This window comes from Gopherus evgoodei, chromosome 9, assembly GCF_007399415.2.
Source record: "Gopherus evgoodei ecotype Sinaloan lineage chromosome 9, rGopEvg1_v1.p, whole genome shotgun sequence".
Classification (NCBI taxonomy): Eukaryota; Metazoa; Chordata; order Testudines; family Testudinidae; genus Gopherus; species Gopherus evgoodei.
In genome coordinates, this window is record NC_044330.1 from 4,403,502 (window position 1) to 4,416,971 (window position 13,470).

Here is a 13,470-nt window from a genome sequence, read left to right on the forward strand (position 1 = left end):
CAGCAGCCTGATGGTTCTTTCTGGCCTTTAACTCTCTGATGCTGCAGAGACATCAGATACTGAGTAAGATGGAGAACATCCCTTCAGTCTCGAATGACCCTCTCTAGATGACGGAACTGTTTGGCACTGGAAGATTTCACTGGAATACAGAGCCAAGGCGTAGAGAAGAAAAGCAACATGTTGCAAGGCCTGTAGATGAGGAAAATGGGAGAGCCTCGGAGACATCCTTCCCCCCACTCCCCAACAAAATAACATTGTCCACTCACTCATCTTCCACCTGGAACCTAAACGAAACACAGCCTCGGTGGAGATTATTTTATTAACATCTCAAATGACAATATACTGTGATTATGATCCTTAAAAACAAACAAATTCTGAGATCCAATTATGCTATCCACTTATCTATTTAGCTAAAATAGTCTGAAAAGTCCAGAAAATAACGTGTCTGGTTTTGTTGGATTTCCCCCCATTCCAACATCTTATGCAGAATATGAAAAGTTTATGAGTAAACATTTTTTTCCTTTAAGATTTGTTTCAAGAAATCACTGCTGTCTTTTGCCATGGGTTTGATCTGAAGAGAGTTCAGAGCAATGTGAGTCTTTCCAATGACTCTGAAGGGCTTTGGACAGATGTCATGTAACCAGAGAAACAGAAAATTCCTTCCAAACGTGTCACTGGGTTGCTCCAGAGATTCTCCAAGTGAGCCAAACAGAATTTCAAACATGGCAGCTCTTTAAAAAAACAAGAGATCTTAAAAGGCAAAACTGAGCATAGTGTAGGATGTAATTTCCAGGCACGGATCGGCAGATATAGATGCAAGCACCAAATAATATATCTGGCATGGGAGAGAGTGCAGATAGCTAAATGCTCGTATCAATTCCGGGCCATGTTAGTAAACCTCTGGAGATCAGTTAAGGAACTATTTCTCTGTCGTGTGAATGTTAGCCCTGACATTGAACTTTGCTGCAAAGTTCCTAGAACCCTGAGATGGGAAACAGACTTCAGAACAACATGGTCATTGAAGAGGCAATGGGTAGCTGCAGGTCTTGCACTGCAGATTTCCAGGAGCACTTAGGACATGTCCACACAGCCCACCTTACAAAGCGACTGCAGCTGCACTATGACATGGGCAGTGTAGTCACGCTTTATCGCCGGGGGAGAGCTCTCCCGGTGACAAAAAATAACCACCCCAAACAAGCGGTGGTAGCTTTATCACCGGGAGGACTGTCTGTACTGGTACTTTTCAGTGCTAAAACTTTTGTCGCTCGGGGAGTGTTTTTGTAGACACAAGCAGTGCAGCCACTGCATTGACATTAGCAATGGGGAGATTGGACTAGACAGGTTAGTTTGGGGTAGAGTTTTTATGAAAGAGATGGGCCAACTTCAGATCGGAACTTCCCCCAAAGTTTGTCAGGGTTCAGGTCCGGAGTCCTGGTTTTGATTCATTTCTAATGCACACACTGTAAAGAGTTTATAACACATCCATATTCATACACAGCAGGGGCTGAAAGGCCCTGGGGAAAACTTTGCAAAGAGCAGGAAATTTGCCCCTGGGCAGAGGGCCAGCACAAGACCTATGCATCACTTAACCTTTGCATCTTTTTAACCTCTAAAAGAAATGGGGCTATATGCAGAATTTAAAGGACAGTGACATCAACAAACAAAAGCACACTCCACCATGCAGAACTTCAAAAGCCAACACTCCCACGGGCAAGGGAATAACCAAGTTTGTTTCGGTTCCCGATGAAAGACATAAAACCCATGTAGGTGTCGATCAGGAGGGGTTGATTCAGGACCACAACTCCGCTGGTTTTGCCTGGTGCCGGGTTCTTGCTCTGGGCAGTCTGAATGGCCCGGATCAACTGAGCAGTGAACTCAGATAGCTATGGAAGGAAGGAGGAGATGACAGGAGTGAGAATTATGTGACGTTCTAAGGAATGAGCTGCATGTTGTGTTTGGCTTCCTTTCTCTAAGCTGAAAGGAAAGCAACCTGTCTCATCCATGCAGTGAGCACTCAACTGTCTGCAGTAAATAACCCGTGTAACTGAATCCTCCTCAGTTTGCTATGGATGCATATATACAAGCACCCCTCTCCCTCCTCCGCCCCCAAATAACATTCCTCTGTCCACCCCAGTGGAAAAATGGCAGAGGCCCAAGGGTTAAAGATTTTAATACCAATGTCTGGGTCTCTGCAGAAGAGCTCTGTGGAAGTTCGGAAGCTTGTCTCTCTCACCAATAGAAGTCGGTCCCATAACAGATAATACCTCCCCCACCCACCTTGTCTCTCTAAACTGTAGGGAGCCACCTCCTACGCATGCAAGGCAGGGACTTTTTGTAGAGGATCAAGGACCAGAGAGATCAGGAAGTGACCTCCAGCCCTTAAAGCCATCCAGAGAATGTGAAGAAGCCAAGAAAGGTGCATAAAAACACAAGACAGACAGACAGACTGTGTGGAAAGCTGACACGGGAAGCCAAAACAGGTGAGAAAATGGTGACAACGGAGAAAAAGGAAGAGGGAGAAAGTTTGTCCAGTGCGAATGGAACTGAACACCGGGAGTAAGGGCTCATTAATCACAGTCAGAGCTGCCAGGAAGGAACTTGTGAAGAAAGTAGATTTGTGTAAAAGTGAGCTGAGAATCCTCCAAGCGAAACATCTGTGGTATAACAGAAAGAGAGAGAAGGCTCCTTGCCTCATAGCCAGAGCGACAAGAACGCCAGTGAGCTGAGTGAGGCACAGCATTGTCTCGATTGGAGAGACTATGATTTAGGAATGAAGAGGGCAAATAGTAAAGTGGGGAGAAACTACAAAGAAGGGGGGAAAGATTTCAAAGGGGACCCAGGACTAGAACTGCAGGCTGGGAGCTTGTCTCTCTAGAATGGGCAGAACCAAAACCCAGGATCCGAACATCCCCAGATTTGGGGCTTGGGCTCCGGATCCCAAAACTGGAAGAGCGTTTCGATTCCATGTTCAGATTAGACCCACAGCAATAGGTTCAAGCAACAAGCTCGGATCCCGACCCAGGTTCTGATCTGGGCTCCTGTTTCAGCCCCATTTCTCTTTTTAAGCTGGTGAGATGTTCTGGGCTGATGGCGCTGGAGACCCATGTGCTGTTTCTCCACAGGACTGGTACATCCTGGGATGTGTCAGAACAACGCACCATCACCCCTGTGCTTCATCACTGACTGGGAAGGGAGGGGAGGTCAGGCCCCAAGGCCATTGCTTGCTCTGTTCAGACTCCCAGTTAGCGACAATCGGAGCAGTGGATTTTCTTAAATGGACACCTCTCAGGGAGCAACGGGACTCAGACAGCCCCCTGACTGAACCCTTCTCACACAGACAGCAAATTCCAGCTGCTGCAGAGGTCAGCCTGACCCAAGCCCTGGATCTGAACCCTGCCTTCCCCCTTCCCCCCCACCCCCCACCGCGTTTGTGTATATGGGGGCAGGAAAATTGACAGATGTGCCCTATCCCCATCATCAGCTGAACCAATACCTAGCATCCAAACACGTGCACCCCACCCAGTGCTGGAGTCCGAAAGCAAGATGTGTCGGAACGCCCTTCCGGTACTGTCACTCCTGAACGAAGGTAACGCAAACCAGGACAGCTTCTCCTGCCTGCGGGGAGCCCCATGCACCCAGTGACTGTAGCTGCCACGCTTGCCCTGAGCACTTTTGCACCACTTGCTGGGGACTACGCCGCACTCCAACACCTCCACGGGCTCCCCTCGGCACCGAGTGATCCATCAGCAGCACCAATCTCCGGATGAGCCCCTGGCGCCCCCTGGCAGTGGGCAGAGATCCCTCCCCACTAGCAGCAAGCCGCACCAATCCTGGGGTGCTGCTAAATACAGTTCTGCCCAGCACCAGTTATCTCAGAGTACTGTGGGGACAATTAAGAAATTTGGGCCCCAAACAAACATGCTTTTCACCTTCTAGGCATTCCACAACTATGCATTTCACCTGCTATCCAGAGAACCCGTGCTCCATACCTGGCAGATGGCACTGAACCTTTCACTACTGTTCTTCACGGGATGTTCTGTGAAAGTTGCGTAAGGGATATCCGTGGCCCATGGATTCCAACGGGACAGGGCAGATGGCTCTTTCAGATTATCCCAGTAGATTCTCAGGCCTTCTCCCTCCCTCCTGGAGAATGAGCAATTCAGACAAAGAAAGGTGTATTACATCAGGCAACTCGTAACAGAAAGGTTAACAATCATCCTGAACAGGTAGCTTTTTTGGAAAAGGGGCGATTTGATCACAGTCTATAGGTATCTACATGAGGAATAAACATTTTAGAATGGGCTCTTCACTCTAGCCTGAGAAAGCTCTAACATGACCTTATGGCTGGAAGTTGAAGCTAGACAAATTTAGACTGAAAACAAAGCATACTCTTTTGACAGCAAGAGCAATTAACCAGTGGAACAATTTGCCAAGGGTTATTCATAGCTTCATAAGTTCTAGGGCTGGAAGGGACCTCAAGAGGATTCTCCATCATTGACAATTTTTAAATTAAAACAGGATGCTTTCCTAAAAGCTCTGCTTTAGGAATTATTATGGGGAAGGTCTCTGGCCTGTGCTCTACAGGAGATCAGACTAGATGAGCACAGTGGTCCCTTCTGGCCTTGGAATCTCTGAATCTGTGAATCGTATTCTCGGGCAGCAGACTACAAGTGTAATTTGAGTAGAAAGTTCATGTGTGAACAACCTGATTCTCCAAGGAGTTTTAAAAATCACCAAGTACTGATGCCTCTGGTGTGCCTTTACTTTCAAACTTGATAGAGTTACAGAGCCCTAAATGCAAAGTTAGATGCTAAATTTTTGTAGGGACCAGGACTGGGAGTCAGAGAACCCTGGGTTCTAATCCCTGCTGAGAGGCAATCATGACCATAGCTGGGATGGACAGTCCCATCTTTCAAACAAGAAACTTAGTGGTTTCTGCTGCATTCCTCCAAAAAGCTCTCCAACGTCACTACATTTCAGTGCAGTTAAAAGTTGTCTCCCCCTTTTCTTCTCCCATATTGTCTCTGTTCACGGCATAAGGGCACCCCAGCTATAAACCACTGGATAGGGTCAGTGATTAGCTTTCAGAACATGAGTGTTGATAGTTATAGACCTCGTCTTGGGCAAATTGGTCACTTGATCAGGGGAGTCAAAAAAGAACTTCCCTTAAAAACTAAGCAGTCTAAGCCCCAAAACAGAAGCAGTCACCCAAACTCCCTCCAATTCCAGGATATGAAATACCTTGTTTTGCAAAACCAAAACATCCTAAAACCAAATCCTACATCCAAGCTGAAGTCATTGGAGTTCCACCAGCATAAAACTAGATCAGTCCAGTGGAGAATCAGGCCTATTATTAATTACAGATCTATTTTTAAATGTCAAAGCACTTAAGCACTTGCCTGAGGTTAAAGCATGTACTTACAGTTAATAATGTGCTTAAATGCGTTGCTGAATCAGGGTTTCTAGGGATACAGTGTTATGTACATTTTAGCCTGCAATGTGCCCCCTCATGGCTAGCAGTGCCTCTGCCATGCCCTGCTAATGATTTCTCCCTCAATAGGCTTCCGTGACAAACTCCACACAGGCTTTTCTTCCCCATTCCCGAGCCCTTCTCCGGGGTCCAAGTTTATTCACATAAATAAAGCTCCAAGATTAAATCTTAAGTCCCTAGACACCGTCCACTGGTTTTACTCTCATGTTGGGTCCCAGGCCTGTAATCTCACTAGGGAAAATAATCATCCCAGGTCCTTCGGCTGGAGTCTGCTCACTCACAACACTCTCCAATTCACCCTACTCCCAGACCTTCCCGCCTGGGCCTTGCCGGCTAGAGCCTCATGTTTCCTGCCCCCAGGTATCAGGGTCTTTCTTACTTCCTGCAGTGATCTGAGCTTCCTCCTTCACTGCAGCTACCTGCTGCCCTTCAAAGGGAATTACCAGATCCAGTCCAGCTGTGCCTCGGTGGTAATCAGAATTGGCTAGCCCCAAACCCTGCAGCCCTTAAGGGGCGAGCCGGCCTGTTATGGCCATATATAAAAGGAAACATATAGTGGTGAGTAGCAGCTTTGCAGGCTCAAGTTTTGGTCTGCCCCCCTTACAAGTACGCCGGTGGAAGCTGAGGGCAGGCATGACCTCACACAATCAGGTCCTTGGTTTGTAGGTACCATGGCACAGGAACAATAATGTGCCCAGGTAATCGCGTGTTCCCAGGACAATATTACAATCCCCTGGATGGAGAGTGACTGTGAGCAGACACCAAGGTGGGAAATACAATGAGAAGTTCACCAGGCCAGACCGTTCTGAAATGTGAGTTTATGGTTTCATTCGTGGTTCTTAATTCAAATGGTGGCCAGCAATTCAGCCAACCCTTTTTAACCAAATCCCTTCTAAGTGTTCACTAGCTATACAATATGTAGGTAATGGAACCGGAAGGTTTATTGTTCTAAACCTCTGAAACCAGCCCAGAACAGGAGAAGGTATTTCTATTCAGCTATAAATTAAAACCTGGGCTTTCAGGAAAGAAAAGCTAGTACCTACCTGCTCTGCCACCGCAGTGCTACAGAGTTTCCTGTGTTTAGGAACCCTAGCCCTCTGCTTAGGAGTATAACCCCTTTGGGGATATTATTGTGGTTTCGGCACTTACTACTATGGAAAAAAAAAAAAGACTGATCCAGGGTTTATTTATAGAGAGTACACACTGCAAAACATAGTAAGGATCTTGGCACAATTAGCAGAGGTACTTTCAGACTTTGGACAATTATATTGGAAATTTGAAACTCAATAATTTTTGCATCTAATCCTTTTTTGTTTCTGAAGATTAGAGATCTTTCTCTAAAAAAAATTTTTTTTTAAGGGAAAAGATTTCAGTATGTACCTTCAACACTGACATTTTTCTCTCTATATACAGCACTTTTCCCCGCTCCCCAGCCTGGCAACAAAACCCAAGCTCAGTGAATATTTTATACGTCTGCAGTTAATGGAGCATTCAGGCTTCAGTCCATTCAGAGGTCTTGCACAATGGAATATTAGCAGCTTCACATGTCAATTTGTGTGCAGATTTCATTCCATCCAAAAGGGATGCACATTTGCCAATTCCTCTTCCCAGGTCAGCTCCAGAGTTAGGTTCATAAGCAGGGTCCCAAGGACCCTCACCTACAGCACACTGTCAGTTTCATAATTATGGTAACATACAGATCATGGAGCTGAGCTAAACCTCTGTTTCTTCTAAATGTTGAGGTCTGCATGTATGTCTCAGCCCTGATGGGGAGCAGTGTCAATCTTTTCTGCTGCAGAGGTTAGGGTGACCACACAGCAAGTGTGAAAAATCAGGACGGAGGTGGAGGGTAATAGGCACCCATATAAGACAAAGCCCCAAATATTGGGACTGTCCCTATAAAATCGGGACATCTGGTAACCCTAGCTGAGATGTACATGGGATAAGCAGCCACATCAGAAACGAAAGCAGGAGGAAAAATGAAACAGTTAGGCCGAGACTTTTAAAGTTAATTTTAATGGGAATCGGGCATCCAGATCCTGTAGGCAGCTTTGAAAACATGAGCCTTAAAGTCCACATGCTAGCAGTGGAGGAGTAAACTGCTCCTGATGGCAGAGTCCTGGCTAACAAATTGTCACAACAATGGTAGGTGTGGCACAGAATTTGCCACTTTCTGGCTCCAAATGTAGAACTTGGTTTTAAACATCAAATTCTGTCAATGGTTTCACATTATTGTTCACTGCACTGCAAATGTATGTGATGATTTACAGAGGAACTGTGCTTTAAAACAAATGAACACTGGCCATGTGCATAAGGTACTCAGACACTATGCAGATGTCTGTGGAAGAAGGACCTGGAGAGACCCTTACATGCTATTAATTCTATCGCTGATGATGCTCTCATCTACTCCTAGAGTTCTTCTGCCTGCAAGCGCCTCTTCCCCCTCACTGAGGGCTTGGCTACACTTGTGAGTTACAGAGCAATGAAGCCGCCCCGGGCACACTAGCTTACTACCTGTCCACACTGGCAAGGCACGTAGAGCGCTCTGACTCCGCGGCTACAGCGCTGCTGGTACTCCACCTCCACAAGAGGAATAACATTTGCTATGCCTTGGCTACAACGCCCGAGCGTCAGTGAGAATGGGGTGTTGCATTACTGCACTCTGATCAGCATCCAGAAACGTCCCATAATCCCCTTAAGTCAAGTGTCCACTCTTGTCATTGTTTTGAACTCGCTGTAGGAATGCGGAAATGCCCTTTCAAAGCTCCGTTTCTGACAGCCGGGCATGCAAGCCATTACTGTGGAAGGCTGTGTGTGAGAGAGAGGCAGGGGGGAGGGAGAGGTCTGCTGCTGTCTAAATTTACAAGACAGCATGCTGACATGCTCTCAGCCCCCAAAAACCCACTCTCTCCCCGCCCCTATGCACACAACACACTCCCTGTCACACTCCGCACCTTCCATTTGAAAAGCAAGTTGCAGTCACTTGCATGTTAGGATAGCTGCCCATAATGCACCACTCCCAATGCCACTGCAAGGGCCACAAATGTGGCCATGCCAGTGGTCTTGCAGCTGTCAGTGTGGACAGATGGCAGCGCTTTCCCTGCTGCGCTCTCTGAAGGCTGATTTAACTCAAAGCGCTCTACATCTGCCACACCTTAGCTGTAGTTCTGGAGAGAGTGGACAAGTTTCCCCAGGGGAACTGGTGGAAGGCCAACTGCTAGAATTATCAGGCTTGAGACTGGACAAAAGCAGCAGCAATATACCAAAAGGAACAAAGCGCACTGATCAGAGGGTCAATCGCTTTGAATTCTGTTCTAAAGCTGTGCTGTTTCTCTATCCCTGGGGTACAAGTAGTGATTAGCCCACCTTACTCCCCTCCTCAGATCTCTCAGTCCCACACCCCTCGATCTGCCATGCAAGGGCAAATTCACCTCCCATGGAAATTTTTAATAATTAGTTGAAGCCAACTGAAGCAGCCTAATTGACTAAGGGAGGGAAATGGCAGCTTCCATCATCGCAGCTAGCCGCACCTCTCCCCTACTCATCTCAAAGCTCAGCAAGGGAATTACTAACATAGCCTGGGGTAGCATGCACAGATTTACAAGGAAGCACAGACATTTGTTCTTGCTCAGAAGGTTGGGTGTGTGCATGTGGCCAAAAGGAGCAGAGCAGAAATTCACAGTCCATGCATTTAAAAGGGAGGGGAAGAAGGAAAACTTAAACCCTTCCCATTAAAACAAAGATACTGGCAATGCAAAATGCTACCCCACTTTGTTTATTTATCGACACAAAGGAAGAAGCAAGTTGGCACCTAATATTATGGGTATTCAATGCTGGTTTTCTACTCACTGAATGACCTCAGACACAATATTTTCCATTACACGAGCCCAGAAGACGCTGGCACCGACTCAGACAGTAAGATTTTCAGAGTGTGTTTACATTCTATCTATGGCCCCAGGCTGTTCCAAACCCATAGGCAGGTGCTGCCTTTATCTGCTCTTTGCTCACCTGGCTCCTAACCAGACCATTCGGAGGCTTCGGGCTCAGACAGGTTAACTATTTGCTGACTCTGGCAGTCAGAGGGGCAAGGAACATCAGGGACATTTATAACCCCAGGGGGAGAGATGGCAACACCAGTCTGTCATGTGTCCAGCAGCATACACCATGAATACATTGACTAGCAGAGAACTCTTTAAATTAGCAGCCTAAGAGCCAGTGGTTGGGAGCTGAAGGGAGACAAATTCAAACTGGAGATAAGGTGCACATGTTCAACAGTGGGTAATTAACCATTGGCACAGCTCACCAAGGGATGTGGTGGATTCTTTACCACTTGGAGTCCTAGGATCGAGACTGCATGTGTGTCTAAAAGATACACTCAGCCACACATTATTGGGCTGTTGGCAGGAATCACTGTGTGACATTCTCTGGGCTGTCCCCTGGAAGATCTGTCAAACTCCACCCAAAGCTAAACTTGGGGACAATCACCAGGTCAGATGATGAGATCAGTGGCCAAACAGATGCACTAGAGAAAACAGCTGACAGTAACAAAATCGTGTATCATAAGCAGAGGTGAGTACATTTAACAGGTTCCTTACCCCACATCCATTTAGTATTCCCCCTATGCCTCATCCTGATCCTCTTAGGGACTGCAGTGGAGTCTCCATGGCCCAGCTTTGAGAAAATAGTTTCTTTAGGAGCCGAAATATCTGTGGTTCAAACACTCTTTTCTTTGCTCAGTTTAATTGGGCCTATAATGCGCTGGCTCCTCTCTCTTGGGTAATATGCCTCCAAGAGATGCTCTGAGAGGTTACGCCCTTTATACCACACAACCTGGAAGAATGATAATTACACACTTAACAGTGCTATTTACAAGGCTACTACCACAGCCTAGGAAGCGTGAATTAACAGCAGGGTATAAAGAAGGGGCTTTACCAACAACCCAGTGAGGGGGAAACAAGAAGAAGAAGAGGCAGCCTACAGAAGACAGATAGAACTCCAGAGGAAGACCCACCGACAGGCCATGGAATTAGAAAAGGCTAAGCAACAAAACACAGCCAATCCTAACAACCCTGCGCCAATGATTGTTCCACAGCACAGGAAATTTCCCACCTACAAGGCAGGTGATGACACTGAGGCCTTCTTACAAAATTTTGAAAGAGCCTGTCTTGGGTACAGCATCCCTGAAGACCAGTACATGGTAAAATTGAGGCCACAGCTCAGTGGACCTTTAGCAGAGGTGGCAGCTGAAATGCCTAAGGAGAAAATGAACGACTATAAACTTTTTCAAAACAAGGCCAGATACAGAATGGGGATAACCGCGGATCATGCCCGTCGGCATTTCAGAACCCAAAAGTGGAAACCAGATGTGTCATTTCCCAAACACGCCTACTACGTTGGACAGAATTATGAGGCCTGGATATCAGGAACCAATGTTAAATCCATAGACGAACTGCGCCTCCTCATACAAATGGAACAGTTCTTGAATGGTGTTCCTGAGGACATAACACAGTACATACAAGATGGAAAACCCAAAAATCTCACCGAGGCGGGGGAGATTGGAGCCAGATGGATGAAAGTGGCAGAAAGCAAGAAAGCTACTGTCAAGGGGAATGAATACCTCAGAGGGCACACAGACAATAAACCCTACAACCGAGGGCAACCAAAGACCCCACCTACAACCCAAGGAAAGCCACAGACACCCTATTCTTCCACCTCACCAGTCTCCAGTAACTCACCTCGACCCAGTGACCAGTCAGCTGGAAGATGCTTTAAGTGTAATGAACCGGGACAGTTAAAGGCCAACTGCCCAAAGAACCCCAACCGAGTGCAGTTCATTACACCACCATCACCCAAAAGATCCCCAGGCCCAGACGCCTCTCAAATACCCTTGGAGTGAAGGGAAACTTTGAGAGTGGGCGGAAAGAAGGTTACCGCATGGAGAGACACGAGGGCACAAGTGTCAGCTATCCACCAATCCTTCGTCGACCCCAAATTCATCAACCCAAAGAACCAAGTGACAATTTACCCCTTCATGTCACAAGCTGTAGACTTGCCTACAGCTAAACTGCCTGTCCAGTACAAAGGCTGGTCAGGAATGTGGACTTTTGCAGTCTATGACAATTATTCCATCCCCATGCTACTGGGGGAAGACTTGGCCAACCAGGTAAAGCGGGCCAAGAGAGTGGGAATGGTTACACACAGCCAAACCAGGCAAGCTTCCAGACCCATTCCTGTTCCTGAGCCTGCCACAGACACTCCATCTGTGTTACCAGAGACCCAGACAGAAGTAGTGGACCCGGATTCCATGCCAACCACTGAAACAGCCACAGCATCTCCAGTCCCAGGCCCGGAACTGGAACAGCAACCAGCACCAGCAAGTGCAACCACATCTTCAAACTCAACGCCAGAGGGCACCAGCGAGCTAGAACTGGCAGAAGCAGCAGACCACCACACCCAATGGCTCAGCCAGAGCCTGAAATACCCTCAGGTGCACCAGCGGAGAGCGGTTCACCAGCAATGGAAACGACCCCATCACCTACATCGCTTCCAGAGGGACCAAGCCCAAGTCCACAGTCTGAGCAAGAATTGGTGTCCCCAGCCTCAAGGGAACAGTTCCAAACTGAGCAGGAAGCAGATGACAGCCTGCAGAAAGCTTGGGAGGTGGCACGGAGCACCCCACCGCCTCTCAGTTCTTCTAATCAATCCCGGTTTGTTATAGACCAAGGACTTTTATACAAGGAGATTCTTTCTGGTGGACACCGGGAAGAATGGCAGCCACAAAAACAGTTGGTGGTTCCAACTAAGTACCAGGGGAAGCTCTTAAGCTTAGCCCATGATCATCCCAGTGGCCATGCTGGGGTGAACAGAACCAAAGACAGATTGGGGAAGTCCTTCCATTGGGAGGGGATGGACAAGGACGTTGCCAAGTATGTCCGGTCTTGTGAGGTATGCCAAACAGTGGGAAAACCCCAAGACCTGGTCAAGGCCCTTCTCCAGCCACTCCCCATAATTGAGGTCCCATTTCAGCGAGTAGCTGTGGATATTCTGGGTCCTTTCCCAAAAAAGACGCCCAGAGGAAAGCAGTATGTACTGACTTTCGTGGACTTTGCTACCTGATGTCCGGAAGCAGTAGCTCTAGGCAACACCAGGGCTAATGCTGTGTGTCAGGCCCTAACAGACATTTTTGCCAGGGTAGGTTGGCCCTCCGACATCCTTACAGATTCAGGATCTAATTTCCTGGCAGGGACCATGAAAAAACTGTGGGAAACTCATAGGGTGAACCACTTGGTTGCCACCCCGTACCACCATCAAACCAATGGCCTGGTCAAAAGGTTTAATGGAACTTTGGGGGCCATGATACGTAAATTCGTCAACGAACACTCCAATAATTGGGACCTAGTGTTGCAGCTGTTGCTTTTTGCCTACAGGGCTGTACCACATCCCAGTTTAGGGTTTTCACCATTTGAACTTGTGTATGGCCACGAGGTTAAGGGGCCATTACAGTTGGTGAAGCAGCAATGGGAGGGGTTTACCCCTTCTCCAGGGACTAACATTCTGGACTTTGTAAGCAACCTACAAAACACCCTCCGACACTCATTAGCCCTTGCTAAAGAAAACCTAAAGGATGCTCAGGTAGAGCAAAAGGCCTGGTATGACAAACATACCTGAGAACGTTCCTTCAAGGTAGGAGACCAGGTTATGGTCTTGAAGGTGCAACAGGCCCATAAGATGGAAGCATCATGGGAAGGGCCATTCATGGTCCAAGAGCGCCTGGGAACTGTGAACTACCTCATAGCATTTCCCAATTTCTCACTAAAGCCTAGAGTGTACCATGTTAATTCTCTCAAGCCTTTCTATTCCAGAGACTTACAGGTTTGTCAGTTTACAGTCCAGGGAGATGATGCTGAGTGGTCTGAAGGCATCTACTACGACGGGAAAAAAAACGGTGGCGTGGAAGAGGTGAACCTCTCCACAACCCT

At 47.4% G+C, this 13,470-nt stretch overlaps 1 protein-coding gene across 1 annotated transcript in view; it reads right to left on the bottom strand.

Moving 5' to 3' along the window:
- Window positions 1-300: 300 nt before the first annotated feature.
- Window positions 301-13,470, bottom strand: part of TPRG1 (tumor protein p63 regulated 1) — an 80,410-nt gene continuing 67,240 nt past the window's right edge. Inside the window, exons 5-6 of the mRNA XM_030575289.1 lie at window positions 3,990-4,143; window positions 301-1,883 (exon numbers count right to left, since the gene is read on the bottom strand). Coding sequence (XP_030431149.1) covers window positions 1,689-1,883; window positions 3,990-4,143 — 349 coding nt within the window. The 3' untranslated portion in view covers window positions 301-1,688. The remainder of the gene's footprint in view (window positions 1,884-3,989; window positions 4,144-13,470) is intronic.